This window comes from Neoarius graeffei, chromosome 1, assembly GCF_027579695.1.
Source record: "Neoarius graeffei isolate fNeoGra1 chromosome 1, fNeoGra1.pri, whole genome shotgun sequence".
Lineage (NCBI taxonomy): Eukaryota > Metazoa > Chordata > Actinopteri > Siluriformes > Ariidae > Neoarius > Neoarius graeffei.
Genome location: NC_083569.1, coordinates 34,602,275 through 34,620,019, shown reverse-complemented (window position 1 = coordinate 34,620,019; position 17,745 = coordinate 34,602,275). Strand labels below are relative to the sequence as shown.

General features: G+C 41.0%; 1 protein-coding gene across 2 annotated transcripts in view; it reads right to left on the bottom strand.

Annotated features, from left to right (window-relative positions):
* The window catches only part of pappa2 (pappalysin 2), a 312,855-nt gene that overhangs the window by 33,360 nt on the left and 261,750 nt on the right, over positions 1-17,745 (bottom strand). The window contains exon 23 of one of the 2 annotated variants that reach the window (XM_060931162.1): positions 10,260-10,275. The exons of the other annotated variant lie outside the window; for it this stretch is intronic. Coding sequence (XP_060787145.1) covers positions 10,266-10,275 — 10 coding nt within the window. The 3' untranslated portion in view covers positions 10,260-10,265. Of the gene's footprint in view, positions 1-10,259; positions 10,276-17,745 lie in introns of those variants that run through there. 2 annotated transcript variants of the gene reach the window in all.

The following is a 17,745-nucleotide window of genomic DNA, read 5'->3' as shown; positions in this document are numbered from 1 at the left end:
GCTGCAAGAGGAAGATGTGGACACGTAAAGACTGTACCTCATTGTGCTGGTTTCTTTTTCCCATGTGTGTACAGAATTTGGAAATCGTGCCTTCTGTGTACAAATTAGTTTTATTAGTGTGCATAGTTTTATATTACTTTATTTTCTTATTGTGTGTGGTTTTAAAAGCATTTTTATATAATTCATATAACTTTTTAAATTGTGTGTGAACATTTTGAAAATCAGTCTTATCCAATTAAAAAAAAGAAATTCAAGAAATGGTTCAGTTACTTGTTTATTTAAAAGAAAAGCTGTATACAAAAATGAATGCAATGCAGTGGTTCATACAAAACAGTCTGTTGAAGGGTCTTCTGACCCTTTTCCCCTCTGCCTCCATTATAGTCAGGTAACTGTTGCTTTGTGTGGAAGGCTGTACTTTCTGTTCATCAAAGCAGGTGTAAATTGTCTGTCTGGCAGGTGAGTCAGGTTGATGTGTAAACAATTTCAAAAGATTCTTATCCAATAGAAAGCAGGCAAGAAATGGTTTGAGTCACTTGTCTATGTACAACACCCGCACAGTTTACTAAATCCACACTAAAGAATACTATATACAAAAGTGATTGGTACATTAAAAAAGCAGTGAACAGAAGTGACAGTGGTACATACAAAATACTGTTCAAGGGTCAAGGAACTTTGTAAGCACTCTTCTGACCCTTCTCCCCTCTACCTCATTACAGTCAGTGCGTTTACATGCACATCCAAATCGAGCTACTGTCGGTAATCGAGCTAAGGGTCCCAGCAGGGGTGCCAGAGAAATCCAATCCTACATACACACAAGGAAATCGAGCTATTGTGTGAGGTACATTGTGCACCCAAGCCACAGGTGGTGCTACACGCCCCATTGTGTTGGTACACTTCCGGTTGTCATCATGAAGAAGAGCTATTCAAGAGTATAAACAAAGTTATCAGCAGTGTTGCCAGATACTGCTGACGTTTTCCAGCCCAAAACATGTTCAAATCTGCCAAAATGCACTTAAAACCGCCCAATCTGGCAACACTGGCAGTTCCGTGTTCACAAGTTCCGTGCTCAAGCTGTTAGGCTTGTTCTAGCAGACTGTATGGCTACAAACTGTCCTGCGCAGACCACTGTTTTGTAAGACAACTTATTTTGCACAATTGTATATTTTTCTAAAGTCCATTTCTTGCTTACAAAAAAATATTTTTTTTTTTGCTTACAATTTAACTTATGTCTCAATAAACACACAAAAAGTTCAGTTGTTTTGTTTTTATTGACATTCTTCAGATGTTGGACATATATATATATATATATATATATATATATATATATATATATATATATATATTAGGGCTGTAATGATACACCCAACTCACGATTCGATTCGTATCGCGATTTTTGACCCACGATTCGATACACTCACGATTTTTTTAAAATGTTTTTTTAAAGTAGTAAATTTGACTTATTAACATTTACTTACTTACATTAACTATTTAATAACAAATAATTCAGACCACTGCAGAGAATGAGTAATATGTATGCAAAAATGAACAAATGTATATCCAAAGATTGTTTTATTTCTCAAAATAATACTGTTGAGCCGGAAGCTCTGTTTTTTTCGGTTCTGAAAAAGTCATTTTTCCAAATCGTGTAAATCCGTTAAGATTTTTTTTGGGGGGGTGGCTCTCTCACTGTCTCACTCTCATAGGGCCAATGATTTTCTGTGATCGCGGAAAACAGATGGAAATTACGAAATTTTTATGGTGAAACATTGCTCGCGTGTCAAAATATAACTGCCGCAGAAGGCTTCCGCCCAAGCAGACATGCCTTCAACGTTGCCAGATATTGCTAACATTTTCCACCCCAAAATATGTTCAAAACCAGGCAAAAAGCACCTAAACCTGCCCAATCTGGCAACACTGCATGCCTTTCCGGTCAAGTGATTGTGATTGGCTTGTGGCACACCTAGCCAGCCAATGAGCTGCTTGTTTACAGATTCGCTCCCCGCGTCGCAACCAGAATGGCGACCGCTTAAAAGAAATGAATGCTCTGCCAGTGGCGAGTGTGGACGTTGCGTGACTCGCAGAAGATTGTCGCAGGTCGGCGAAAAAACGACTTACTAATAGATATAAAAAAATAAAAGTAATTTAAGTAAGTTTAAAATGTAATTTAAATAAAAAGTAAAGTATTCATAAATTGAAGTTTGGAAGCGCCTCTGTTTTTGGGCTGAGGAGAAGTTTGAAAGGGTGTACCGCGATTCTGCCTTCTTATATCGCGATACGGATCGTGGCTCTGTGTATCGCGATTTCGATACGCATATCGTTACAGCCCTAATATATATATATATACACACAGTGGTGCTTGAAAGTTTGTGAACCCTTTAGAATTTTCTAAATTTCTGCATAAATATGACCTAAAACATCATCAGAATTTCACACAAGTCCTAAAAGTAGATAAAGAGAACCCAATTAAACAAATGAGACAAAAATATTATACTTGGTCATTTATTTATTGATTAAAATGATCCAATATTACATATCTGTGACAGGCAAAAGTATGTGAACCTCTAGGATTAGCAGTTAATTTGAAGGTTAAATTAGAGTCAGGTGTTTTCAATCAATGGGATGACAATCAGGTGTGAGTGGGCACCCTGTTTTATTTAAAGAACAGGGATCTATCAAAGTCTGATCTTCACAACACATGTTTGTGGAAGTGTATCATGGCACAAACAAAGGAGATTTCTGAGGACCTTAGAAAAAGCGTTGTTGATGCTCATCAGGCTGAAAAAGTGACAAAACCATCTCTAAAGAGTTTGGACGCCAACAATCCACAGTCAGACAGATTGTGTACAAATGGAGGAAATTCAAGACCATTGTTACCCTCCCCAGGAGTGGTCGACCAACAAAGATCACTCCAAGAGCAAGGTGTGTAATAATTGGCGAGGTCATAAAGGACTCCAAGGTAACTTCTAAGCAACTGAAGGCCTCTCTCACATTGTCTAATGTTAATGTTCATGAGTCCACCATCAGGAGAACACTGAACAACAATGGTGTGCATGGCAGGGTTTCAAGGAGAAAGCTACTGCTCTCCAAAAAGAACATTGCTGCTCATCTGCAGTTTGCTAAAGATCACGTGGACAATCCAGAAGGCTATTGGAAAAATGTTTTGTGGACAGATGAGACCAAAATATAACTTTTTGGTTTAAATGAGAAGCGTTATGTTTGGAGAAAGGAAAACCCTGCATTCCAGCACAAGAACCTTATCCCATCTGTGAAACATGGTGGTGGTAGTATCATGGTTTGAGCCTGTTTTGCTGCATCTGGGCCAGGACGGCTTGCCATCACCAATGGAACAATGAATTCTGAATTATATCAGCGAATTCTAAAGGAAAATGTCAGGACATCTGTCCATGAACTGAATCTCAAGAGAAGGTGGGTCATGCGGCTAGACAATGACCCTAAACACACAAGTCATTCTACCAAAGAATGGTTAAAGAAGAATAAAGTTAATGTTTTGGAATGGCCAAGTCAAAGTCCTGACCTTAATCCAATCGAAATGTTGTGGAAGGACCTGAAGCGAGCAGTTCATGTGAGGAAACCCACCAACATCCTAGAGTTGAAGCTGTTCTGTATGGAGGAATGAGCTAAAATTCCTCCAAGCGGGTGTGCAGGACTGATCAACAGTTACCGGTAACATTTAGTTGCAGTTATTGCTGCACAAGGGGGTCACACCAGATACTGAAAGCAAAGGTTCACATACTTTTGCCACTCCCAAATATGTAATATTGGATCATTTTCCTCAATAAATAAATGACCAAGTATAATATTTTTGTCTCATTTGTTTAACTGGGTTCTCTTTATCTACTTTTAGGACTTGTGTGAAAATCTGATGATGTTTTAGGTCATATTTATGCAGAAATATAGAAAATTCTAAAGGGTTCACAAACTTTCAAGCACCACTGTATATATATATACATACATACACACACACAAATACAATGACTTGTTTATGTACACAATTCACAGCTATGCAACAGATGTATTTGGTGATACAGTAAGTGAGCTAAATTTTAACAGTGCAAACAATGCCACAAAAGGAAAAGATTCATGCCGTTGTCATGATTCGTTGTCATGCCGACCGAGGCTGTTGTGTTTCCCGCTTGTGGTCTCGTCACTCGTCACTTCCGGAAGGGGCAGTGCTGAAGTAAGTAGCTCGACTACGTAGCTCAATAGGGTATACATACACTAAGTAGCTCGGCAGAAATTGCATAATCTAGGTCGTGTAGCTCGATTCCGAGAAATCAAGTTCGGTTCAATTTCAGCTGAATTAAGGTGTATACATGGCATTTTGAACTTCGATTTCAGTCGAGCAACGGCAGAAATTCGATTCTCTCTATGTGCATGTAAACGCATTGAGTCAGTCAGGTAACTGTTGCTTTGTGTGGAAGGCTGTACTTCCTGGTCACATTGTACAGCACTCACCACACAGTGTTCGTCCACAGTCTCACTGTTTTCTTCACAGTAGTTGTGGAGAGCAAAGCAGGCAAAAATTACACAGGGCAAGTCATTCAGGTTAATGTCCATTGCTCTTCTCAGGGATGCAAATCTGGCCTTCAGCCGACCAAAAGCACAATCAATGACCATGCGTGCCCTACATAAACATAACCCAAAGTACTGCTCTTGTGGCGTGGAGCCACCGTTTAAATATTCCTTCATCAGGAAAGGTAGTAATGGATAGGCTGGGTCACCCAGGAGAAATATGGGGATGGGTTCCTCATCATCCACTATCTGCTTTTTCAATGTTGGAATCTTGCTGGTTTTAAAGCAAGTGCTGATCTTTGAATTTTCAAACACTCGTGCATCGTGCGTACTGCCAGGCCACTTTATAACTACATCCATAAATCTGTACTTGTAGTCACACACTGCTTGTACATTTAAGGAATGTTTACCCTTTCTGTTGATGTAGTCCATGGCGTGGGATGATGGCTGCTTGATTTCAATGTGGGTCCCGTCGACCGCTCCCAAACACTGTGGCATGCCATGTACACGGTGAAAGCCAGACACAAGCTCCTCTGCCTCGGGTTCTGTGAAGGGCAGCTTGATATATTTCGGACTGAGGTGGAGAGCGATGGCTTTGCATGTCTGCCTCACGACAACGGAGACAGCCTGCCGCGACAGGCCGAAGGAGTTTGCCGTCTTCCGTAGCCTTCCCTCGTCGCTCAGGTAGTACAGCGTACAAGCAACCTTCTTTAACGGTCCAATTGCTTCTCTCATGTTGGTTGTTTGGCCTTCAATATGAGGACGAAGTTCTTCGCTCAGGGCCACAAGTGAAGCTCTGGACATCTGAAAGTTCTCTCTCCACTCTGCGTCCACGACAACACCATTCACAAAGTTGTCCCACCAGCTACTGGTTCTTCCAGGTCTCACCCAAAATCATCTTCTTTTGGCCCGTCTAGTTACACGCTGTGGTGGGTTTAAAAGAATCTGACGTGTGTGGCCATGTAAGCATCTCCGCCGCTCGCCTAGTCGGTGCAACACCTGTAAATTTTGCTTCAATAATGCGAATAAACTTAGCAGCTACTGCAGCACTGAAACTACTACTACTATGGGGGCCACCATTGTTGCTGTTATGAATGACGCGCGCAAGAGTGCTGCTTGTTCTAGTCATGTGGTTGTGACGTCATCGTAAACAAATCCGTTCTACTCATCCAGACGACTTCGCAACGCCGCCGTTGCCACCTTTTTCCACTCTGGAACCCGTTCTCAAAAAATTTTGTTTTGGGGCACCCAAAACGCCAGTGCCGTGTGGACGCCAGGCCGAAATGATAAACAATTTTATCAGATTCACCTGAATCCGTTGCCGTGTGGACAGGGCCTCAGAATCACCAGTTAACCTAACCTGCATGTCTTTGTACTGTGGGGGAAACCAGAGCACCCGGAAGAAACCCATGCAGACACGGGGAGAACATGCAAACTCCACACAGAAAGGCCCTCATCAGCCACAGGGCTTGAACCCAGACCTTCTTGCTGTGAGGCGACAGCGCTAACCACTACACCACCATGCCGCCCGGCTTCCATATCATATCATATAATTGGAGGCAAGATGGCAAAGCCCATTTGTTCATTATTAAACTGTGTTACTTGTTCTTGTTTACACTGGTTATTTCTATGATAAAACATTTTAATAAATATTTGTAAGTGAATTGTAAGTCATTAAGAAAATAGCATTATGCTGCACTGTGCATACTCAGCTCTTAAAGGGCAGCTGAATCGATGGGATATTTTTGTAGAGTACCTAACCACACCTCTCAATAATGAGGTGTGTTATGGTCACAAATGAAAAGTCCTACAGGTCCGACAAGATGGCCAGTTCAGCCACCATCATTCCTTCTTCAGCACCAAAGTGTTAGCAATAATTTGGAATTGAATGCTAACCTATTTTTAACCTCCCACCCCTTTGCTGCTTGACATTTTTCAATAACAAATCAACTATGTCAACTCCTCATTTTACACCCTGCTTTCAGGAGGACAGGAAGAGAGGGAGAGAAAGTGAGGAGTGAGTGAGGGGAGGTCTTCTTTCTGATGTGTCATTCCATGAATGTGTGCATTTGAAATATAAATGTGTATATTCCAGGGAAGATGAAAGTTCCAGACCACAGGGATAGAGCTAAATCATGGAGATTCAAAACTCTTGAAGGGGGGTCTTGTCTAAATCTGAACGACTCCCCAAGCTTGGACCAGTGTCTTCTCTGCATGCAGCTAGAAATGCCATAAAAGAATTTCAGGAGTCATCCTTGGTGTGTTCACTAAAAGGTTTTTAATTTAGATTTTTAAGTCTTGTTCTCATAAAATCTCTACACTAAGCTCCTGTATTTTCTTTATAAATGGCATCCAGAATAGGATTGACAATATTGTTCTGTTATTTTTGTGTTCATTGCAGTTCTCATCTCATCTCATCTCATCTCATCTCATCTCATCTCATCTCATCTCATTATCTCTAGCCGCTTTATCCTTCTACAGGGTCGCAGGCAAGCTGGAGCCTATCCCAGCTGACTATAGGCGAAAGGCGGGGTACACCCTGGACAAGTCGCCAAGTCATCACAGGGCTGACACATAGACACAGACAACCATTCACACTCACATTCACACCTACGGTCAATTTAGAGTCACCAGTTAACCTAACCTGCATGTCTTTGGACTGTGGGGGAAACCGGCGCACCCGGAGGAAACCCACGCGGACATGGGGAGAACATGCAAACTCCACACAGAAAGGCCCTCGCCGGCCACGGGGCTCAAGCTCGAAATCCTTTTCCTGTAATTTCCACTGAAGGGATTTTTCACTTTTGTTGCAGCATCCAAGTGATGATACATAACAATACATGATGTTTAAATAATAAGTAAGATTTTAAATTCTACTACAGTTGTGCTTGAAGGTTTGTTAACCGTTTAGAATTTACTATGTTTCTGCATAAATATGACCTAAAACGTCATCAGATTTTCACATAAGTCTTAAAAGTAGATAAAGAGAACCCAGTTAAACAAATGAGACAAAAATATTATACTTGGTCATTTATTTATTGAGGAAAATGATCCAGTATTACATCTGTGAGTGGCAAAAGTATGTGAACCTCTAGGATTAGCAGTTAATTTGAAGGTGAAATTAGAGTCAGGTGTTTTCAATCAATGGGATGACAATCAGGTGTGAGTGGGCACACTTTTATTTAAAGAACAGGGATCTATCAAAGTCTGATCTTCACAACACATGTTTGTGGAAGTGCATCATGGCACAAAGGAGATTTCTGAGGACCTCAGAAAAAGTGTTGTTGATGCTCATCAGGCTGGAAAAGGTTACAAAACCATCTCTAAAGAGTTTGGACTCCACCAATCCACAGTCAGACAGATTGTGTACAAATGGAGGAAATTCAAGACCATTGTTACCCTCCCCAGGAGTGGTCGACCAACAAAGATCACTCCAAGAGCAAGGTGTGTAATAGTTGGTGAGGTCACAAAGGACCTTAGGGTAACTTATAAGCAACTGAAGGCCTCTCTTACATTAGCTAATATTAATGTTCATGAGTCCACCATTAGGAGAACATTGAACAACAGTGGTGTGCATGGCAGGGTTGCAAGGAGAAAGCCATTGCTCTCCAAAAAGAACATTGCTGCTCATTTGCAGTTTGCTAAAGATCATGTGGACAAGCCAGAAGGCTATTGAAAAAATGTTTTGTGGACGGATGAGACCAAAATATAACTTTTTGGTTTAAATGAGAAATCTTATCTTTGGAGATAGGAAAACACTGCATTCCAGCATAAGAACCTTATCCCATCTGTGAAACATGGTGGTGGTACAGTAGTATCATGGTTTGGGCCTGTTTTGCTGCATCTGGGCCAGGATGGCTTGCCTTCATTGACGGAACAATGAATTCTGAAAATGTCAGGACATCTGTCCATGAACTGAATCTCAAGAGAAGGTGGGTCATGCAGCAAGACAATGACCCAAAGCACACAAGTCATTCTACCAAAGAATGACTTGTTAAAGGAGAATAAAGTTCATGTTTTGGAATGGCCAAGTGAAAGTCCTGACCTTAATCCAATCGAAATGTTGTGGAAGGACCTGAAGCAAGCAGTTCATGTGAGGAAACCCGCCAACATCCCAGAGTTGAAGCTGTTCTGTATGGAGGAATGGGCTAAAATTCCTCCAAGCCAGTGTGCAGGACTGATCAACAGTTACCAGAAACGTTTGGTTGCAGTTATTGCTGCACAAGGGGGTCACACCAGATATTGAAAGCAAAGGTTCACATACTTTTGCCACTCACAGATATGTAATATTGGATCATTTTCCTCAATAAATAAATTACCAAATATAATATTTTTGTCTCATTTGTTAAACCAGGTTCTGTTTATCTACTTTTAGGACTTGTGTGAAAATCTGATGATGTTTTAGGTCATATTTATGAAGATATATAGAAAATTCTAAAGGGTTCACAAACTTTCAAGCACCACTGTGCGTGTGTGTGTGTGTGTGTATACTTACACACACACACACACACACACACACACACACACACACACACACAAGTGCAAATAACAAAGCTATTTCTCTACATATCCTCAATTTAAGTCTAAACACTCCTGCAAGTGGTGTTTCCATAAGAGAATTACTCCTTTGTAGAATTCTGGGGGATGTGGTGTCGTGGTTAGTGCTGTTGCCTCACAGCAAGAAGGTCTGGGTTTGAGCCCTGTGGCCGGCGAGGGCCTTTCTGTGCTGAGTTTGCATGTTCTCCCCGTGTCCGCGTGGGTTTCCTCCGGGTGCTCCGGTTTCCCCCACAGTCCAAAGACATGCACGTTAGGTTAACTGGTGACTCTAAATTGACCGTAGGTGTGAATGCGAGTGTGAATTGTTGTCTGTGTCTATGTGTCAGCCCTGTGATGACCTGGCGACTTGTCCAGGGTGTACCCCGCCTTTTGCCTGTAGTCAGCTGGGATAGGCTCCAGCTTGGCTGCGACCCTGTAGAACAGAATAAAGCGGCTAGAGATAATGAGATGAGATATATATGTGAATATGATTTTAAAATATTGTCATCATCACCAGTGTATTTATCCTCAAACAACTGTCTCAACTTTGTCTTGGTTACTTTTTACCAATATTCACCTCACCTTCAGTGAATAACTGTTAAATATTGTGTCATGTCTATGTTGCCCATATTGTCAAGTCAAGTTTATTTGTATAGGACTTTGAACAACAGACATTGTCACAAAGCAGCTTGACAGAAAATTAAATACTTTTAACATGAGCTAATTTTATCCCTAATTTTTCCCTGATTTATCCCTGATGAGCAAGCCTGTGGTGATGGTGGCAAGGAAAAATTCTCTCAGACAACATGAGGAAGAAACCTTGAGAGGAACCAGACTCAAAAGCAAACCCATCCTTGTTTGGGTGATAACAGATAGCATGATTATAAATAACTTGCTTCTATAAGTGTGTCCTATATAGTCACAAAGTACAACTGTGTAACCAGGAAATTCATTATAGTTTTAGCATGAAGTCTATTTTTTGGTTATCAACTGTTCATTGATGGAGACTTGAGTGCAAAACTGTTCATGACAACTGTAGTCCTAAGCTTATATCAATTATTGCCCTCAGCCATCATAGCAAAACTGTAAGTGTCCAAAGCCATCTTCCAAGCACAACTTTTGACTGTCCGTATGGGGCCATCCTCCACAGGAGCAATGTGATGAGACTCCAGCCAGACATAGGGCATCAGGATGGATCAGGCAGGTCTGAGGAGTAGAAGAGGTCAGCATCACTGGTGTCTCAGGATCGACATGTCACTTGACAGAGAGAGACAGATAGAGGGAAGAGATGGGGGGACATGTTGTAATGCCCATGTGTCACCTAATGGTTAAGAATAGTATATATGTTGTAATGAGTCCAAGCAGGGACTCCAGTAAGACTAACTATGACAGTCAAGACTAACTATGACAGTCTAGACTAACTAAAAGCGAGAGCCAGAAAGCAAGACAGACATGAAGGAGCCCTGGGACATAAAGTAGCCAGCCACTCTACCGTCAACAACCTCGAGTGAATATATATGTGTGCATGTGTGTGTGTATGTGTGTGTGTGTGTGTTTGTGTGTGTGTGTGTGTGTGTGTGTGTGTGTGTGTGTGTGGGTGTGTGTGTGTGTGTGGGTGGGTGGTGGGGAGACAGCATCCATACATCCCAGTTTACCAGGACCCTCCACATCTATTTTATTTACCTAATAAAACACTTAACAAAAAATTGACAATAAAAATAGTGGTGCTTCAAAGTTTGTGAACCCTTTAGAATTTTCTATATTTCTGCATAAATATGACCTAAAACATCATCAGATTTTCACACAAGTCCTAAAAGTAGATAAAGAGAACCCAGTTAAACAAATGAGACAAAAATATTATACTTGGTCATTTATTTATTGAGGGAAATGATCCAATATTACATATCTGTGAGTGGCAAAAGTATGTGAAACTTTGCTTTCAGTATCTGGTGTGACCCCCTTGTGCAGCAATAACTGCAACCAAACGTTTCCGGTAACTGTTGATCAGTCCTGCACACTGGCTTGGAGGAATTTTAGTCCATTCCTCCGTACAGAACAGCTTCAACTCTGGGATGTTGGTGGGTTTCCTCACATAAACTGCTCGCTTCAGGTCCTTCCACAACATTTCGATTGGATTAAGGTCAGGACTTTGACTTGGCCATTCTAAAACATTAACTTTATTCTTCTTTAACCATTCTTTGGTAGAATGACTTGTGTGCTTAGGGTCGTTGTCTTGCTGCATGACCCACCTTCTCTTGAGATTCAGTTCACGGACAGATGTCCTGACATTTTCCTTTAGAATTTGCTGGTATAATTCAGAATTCATTGTTCCACCAACGATGGCAAGCCGTCCTGGCCCAGATGCAGCAAAACAGGCCCAAACCATGATACTACCACCACCATGTTTCACAGATGGGATAAGGTTCTTATTCTGGAATGCAGTGTTTTCCTTTCTCCAAACATAACGCTTCTCATTTAAACCAAAAAGTTATATTTTGGTCTCATCCATCCACAAAACATTTTTCCAACAGCCTTCTGGCTTGTCAACGTGATCTTTAGCAAACTGCAGACAAGCAGCAATGTTCTTTTTGGAGAGCAGTGGCTTTCTCCCTGCAACCCTGCCATGCACACCATTGTTGTTCAGTGTTCTCCTGATGGTGGACTCATGAACATTAACATTAGCCAATTTGAGAGAGGCCTTCAGTTGCTTAGAAATTACCCTGGGGTCCTTTGTGACCTCACCGACTATTATACGCCTTGCTCTTGGAGTGATCTTTGTTGGTCGACCACTCCTGGGGAGGGTAACAATGGTGTTGAATTTCCTCCATTTGTACACAATCTGTCTGACTGTGGATTGGTGGAGTCCTAACTCTTTATAGATGGTTTTGTAACCTTTTCCAGCCGGATGAGCATCAACAACACTTTTTCTGAGGTCCTCCTAAAAATCTCTTTTGTTCGTGCCATGCTACACTTCCACAAGCATGTGTTGTGAAGATCAGACTTTGATAGATCCCTGTTCTTTAAATAAAACAGGGTGCCCACTCACACCTGATTGTCATCCCATTAATTGAAAACACCTGACTCTAATTTCAACTTCAAATTAACTGCTAATCCTTGAGGTTCACATATCTATGGGTGGCAAAAGTATGTAATATTGGATCATTTTCCTCAATAACTAAATGAGTAAGTATAATATTTTTGTCTCATTTGTTTAACTGGGTTCTCTTTATCTACTTTTAGGACTTGTGTGAAAATCTGATGATGTTTTAAGTCATATTTATGCAGAAATATAGAAAATTCTAAAGGGTTCACAAACTTTCAAGCACCACTGTATATGTTTTAAGCCTAGACTTACATGTAAACACTGAGACTGTGTCTGAGTCCCAAACACTACTTGGAAGGCTATTCCATAACTGTGTGGCTTTGTAAGAAAAGGCTCTGACCCTGATGTAGCCTTCACTATATGAGGTCCTAACAGATAGCGTACACCTTTTGATCTAAGTAGCCATGGCACGCAGGTCATAAATGACCATAAGTTCACTCAGGTACTGTAGCGTAAGACCATTCAGTGCTTTAAAGGTCAATAGTAGTATTTTATAGTCAATGTGAAATTTGATTGGGAGCCAATGCAATGTGGATAAGATAGGTGTGATGTGGTCATATCTTCTAGTTCTAGTAAGTACTCCTGCTGCTGCATTTTGAACTAACTGTTGCTTGTTTATGCACTTATTGGAACATCCAGACAGTAATACATTACAATAATCCAACCTAGAGGTAACAAAAGCATGAGCTAGTTTTTTTTTTTTCTGCATCATATCATGACATTATATTTCTTATCTTTGCAGTATTTCTGAGATGAAAGAAAGCTATCTGTGCAATGTTATCGATATGAGTTTCAAACAAAAGAATGGAGTCAATGATCACCCCGAGATCTTTTACTGCTACACGTGAAGAAACAGAGAGGCCATCCAGATTTACCATGTAATCAGAAAACCTACTTCTCGCTGCATGTGGTCCTAGTACAAGTACTTTTGTCTTGTCAGAGTTAAGTAGAAGGAAGTTAATAAGCATCCATAATAAGCATCTTATATAAAATAGATGCTTATTAAGCGTCTTAATAAGCATCTAATGTCCTTTACACATTCCTCAAGTTTATGTCTCTCATCTGGCTTTGCAGAAACATACAACTGTGTGTCATCAACATAACAGTGGAAGCTAATACCTATCCATCCATTATCTGTAGCCACTTATCCTGTACAGGGTCTCAGGCAAGCTGGAGCCTATCCCAGCTAACTATGGGCGAGAAGCAGGGTACACCCAGGACAAATTGCCAGGTGATTGCAGGGCTGACACATAGACACAAACAACCATTCACACTCACATTCACACCTATGTGTGAATTTAGAGCCACCAATGGAGCACTTGCATGTGACGTCACATCTGATCCAGATTGTAAACAGACGCCACCTTGTCGGTCAAACGCCATATTTCCGCCTTCTACTTCTACTTCTGCTTCTACTTCTACCTTTTCTTCTGGAAAACCCTACTATATACAATTCTACTACAACGTCAACTCCACTGAAAATCAATAAAACATAAGACGAGTGGAATCCTGTGTCCGAGTCCTTCCCTTTCAAGTGTGGGAAACCCATGATGCTCACATACACTTGACAGTAGGCTGCCACGGGACCCTGACAGGTGTGCAAAATGGATTGCTGCTATCAGGTATACAATATATACAGTAATAGTGATAGACTACTGATACTTGATCTAACTGATAATATAAAACATTCAACCATAATCGTGGATATGGCGGCGCATGATGGGGATGCTGCAGCTACAAGCTCTCCCTACCTGTGCACGTTTTTTATGTTTTTTGTGTGTATTTTTGCATGTTGTTCGTCTGTACTGGACTTCAATATCCGCTACAACTGTATGGACTTACTGGACATTGGTTTCCAGCAGAAAATGATGGTTTGTAGCGATTTCCATCGCATGCACAACATTCCGGACGAGATAGCGAGACCAGTGGGGTCTCAATACTTAAGTGACTTACCCGTCCAATGAGGATTGTTATTTTCTTGTTTACAAGATGCCACATCTGAGGGGGCCTGACAAATCCTGAATTTCTGTAAAGATAACTGTCCAGAGATTTATAAGCACGCAGTGCTTCACCACTGAACAGTGAGGGAAAGTTAATGAGGTAATTATACACATCTGGGTATTCCGCTGGCAGTTCAATATCCACTGACACGGTCGTGAAAACTACGTCCGGTAATCGATAAGGGTCACTAATCTGTAGGTCGTTTATTTTAGACATATATCTAGTTATCTGTTCATTAGAAAAATGAGCCGTGTAGTCCGTCGGTTGAAATTGATCCATTTTGTACACGAGTGCAGCAATATTCAGCTGTGTTTTTTACCGACAAGATGGCGGCTGTTTACATTCCGGTCACGTGACTGCAAGAGGTCTATTAACCTAACTTGCATGTCTTGAATGTTGACTCTAAGCATTCAGTTGCCTCATCAAGTTCTGTGGGTTCTGACAGTGATCCAATCAAACTTGATAACTTGGGAAGAATATTTATAAAACTTTGTGAAATAGTTGATGTGAATGTATGACACAGTAGCATGGCGAGGTGCATATATTTTTGCTCAAACATATTTTAAAATAGATGAGATAATGATCTGAGGTAACTTCAGACTGTGGAAATGGGACAATATTTTCTATATTTAACCCAAATGTTAGTATTAGATCAAAAGTGTGACCACCATTATGAGTAGGCTTTTTGATGTTCTGATTAACCCCTACTGAATCTTGAATGGATACAAATGCTGTTTTCAGAGGCTCTTCTGGGTTATCAAAGTGAATATTAAAGTCTCCAACAACTAACGCTTTGTCGAAGGAAATAATCAGGTCTGAGATGAAATCTGTAAATTCAGAAAGAAACTCAGAATGTTTCTGATATTCTGATTTCTGTAAATAATGAGTAATGGAATTGACTGGGTACAGTGTCTTGCAAAAGTATTCATCCCCCTTGGTATTTGTCCTGTTTTGTCACATTATAAGCTGGAATTAAAATGGATTTTGGGAAGGTAAGCACCATTTGATTTACACAGCATGCATACCACTTTAAAAGGTGCATTTTTTTTTTATTGTGACACAAACAATAATTAAGATGAAAAAACAAAAATCTGGAGTGTGCATAGGTATTCACCCCCCAAAGTCAATACTTTGTAGAGACACCTTTTTCTGCAATTACAGATGCAAGTCTCTTGGGGTATATCTCTATTAGCTTAGCACAAGTAGCCACTGGGATTTTTGCCCATTCCTCAAGGCAAAATTGCTCCAATTCCTTCAAGTTAGACCGCTGTTCCCCACTCCCTGGCCTTGCCGGTAAGGAGCATGATGGTATATGCTACCCAGGAGCGTTCTGTGGGGAAGGCCAGAGGTTGCAGTTCTAGGATTAATGAGCATTGAGACAAGAAAGATCTGCAAGTACTTGGTTCTCCATCGCAGGGTTAAGGTGCTGGGAGTCTTGGCTCATGGAGAAAGGCAGTGGCAGGAGCTGGAGTCAGAGATGGCTGGGCAGGGGTAGGCATGGCTTGATAATGCTGCATCTGCATGGTGAGGAGGTTGAGTGAGTCAGACAAGGTGGCAAGGTTCTGATTGACTTGTCGTAGGTCTTGTTGATGGGTCCCGAGGAGAGTCCCTTGTTGTTGGACAGCCGTTCTCAGATAGGCAAATTCTGCTGGATCCATGCTGGCCAGAACGTACTGTTAGGGTTGCTGGAGGTGTGGTGAATTAGGACCCAAAAACAGAACATGCACACAGACAGTAATCCAAGAAGCATAGTGAGTTTAATCCAGAAAAAGGCATGGCAAAAATGTAAACAAAACTTGATTAAAAAACAATAACGAAAATTGTCCAGGTATAAAAAGAAAATGTGAAACTTGATTTGAAAAATGAGGCAGGCAAAGACATGAAAAACACTTGAGGGAAAACCATGAAGAAAACTCTTGAGGCAAAAAACGGCTAGAGTCTACATACGAGACGTTCTGGCACTGTTTGTGGCTGAGAACGGCATTTAAAAAGGCAGCGGTGATGATCAGAAAGTGAATGCAGGTGAGCGCTCGCTGAATGGGGAAGCAGGCAGGATAGAATTCCTGTCCCGGATCCAGATTGGAGCTGACGTGGAAGATCCACAAGCTCAGGAGCGGATGTCCGGGGCGGAGCGTGACACATTGTCCTGCTGGAATGTGACCCTTCATCCCAGTCTCAAACCTCTGGCTGACTCAAACAGGTTTTCCTCCAGAATTGCCCTGTATTTAGTACCCTCCATCTTTTCTTCAATCCTGACTAGCTTTCCTGCCCCTGTAGATGAAAAATATCCCCACGGCATGCTGCTGCCACCACCATGCTTCACTATAGAAATGGTATTTTCAGGGTGATGGGAAGTGTTGGGTTTGCACCACACATGGTGTTTCCTACGATGGCCAAAAAGTTCAATTTTAGTCTCATCTGACCAGATAGTCTTCTTCCATGTGTTTGGGGAGTCTGCCACATGCTGTTGGGCAAACTCCAAACATGCTTTCTTATTTTTATCTTTAAACAATGGCTTTTTTCTGGCCACTCTTCCATAAAGCCCTGCTCTGTGGAGTGTACAGCTTAAAGTGGTCCTATGGACAGATCGAGACTGTGGATGTTTGCAGTTCCTTCAATGTTATCTTTGGTGTCTTTATTGCATCTCTGATTTATGCCCTCTTTGCTAGGTCTGTGAGTTTTGGTAGGTGGCCTTATCTTGTCAGGTTTGTAGTGGTGCCATATTCTTTCCATTTTGCTATAATGGATTTAATGGTGCTCTCTGGGATATTCAAAGTTTGGGATATTTTTTTGTAACCCAACCCTGACCTCTACTTCTCCACAACTTTGTCTCCGACCTGTTTAGAGTGTTCCTTGGTTTTCATGCTGCTTGCTTAGTAGTGTTGCAGAATCAGGGTCCTTCTAGAACAGGTTCATTTCCAGACATCATGTGACAGATCATATGACACTTTGATTGCACACAGTTGGATCTTAATCAACTAATTATGTGACTTATGAAGTTAATTGGTTGGACCAACTCTTATTTAGGGGTTTCATATGAAGGGGCGTGAGTACCTATGCACATTCCAGATTTCTGTTTTTTTATTTTAATTTTTTTTATTTAATGTTAATTATTGTTTGTGTCACAGTAAAAAAAAAAAACATTTGCACCTTTTAAGTGGTAGGCATGTTGTGTAAATCAAATGGTGCTAACCCCCCAAAATCCATTTTAATTCCAGCTTGCAATGCAACAAATCAGGACAAACACCAAGGGGGATGAACACTTTTGCAAGACACTGTAGACTTATTTTTTGAGGCTATATATATTTTGTTGGTGTGAATAACTTCAAAAGTACTGAATTTATAACCAGGTTTTTGTGTCATGCCTAGATAATCATTATAAATAACCACAACGCTTCCTCCTCTGCCAGTTAGACAAGGCTGATGTTTATAACTGTATCCAGGAGGACTAGCTTCATTTAATGCTTCATATTCATTTGGTTTAATCCATGTTTCTGTTAAACACAGTACATTAAACTCCTGTTCAGTAATCAGTTCATTAACAATTAGCACTTTAGACGTCAAAGATCTAA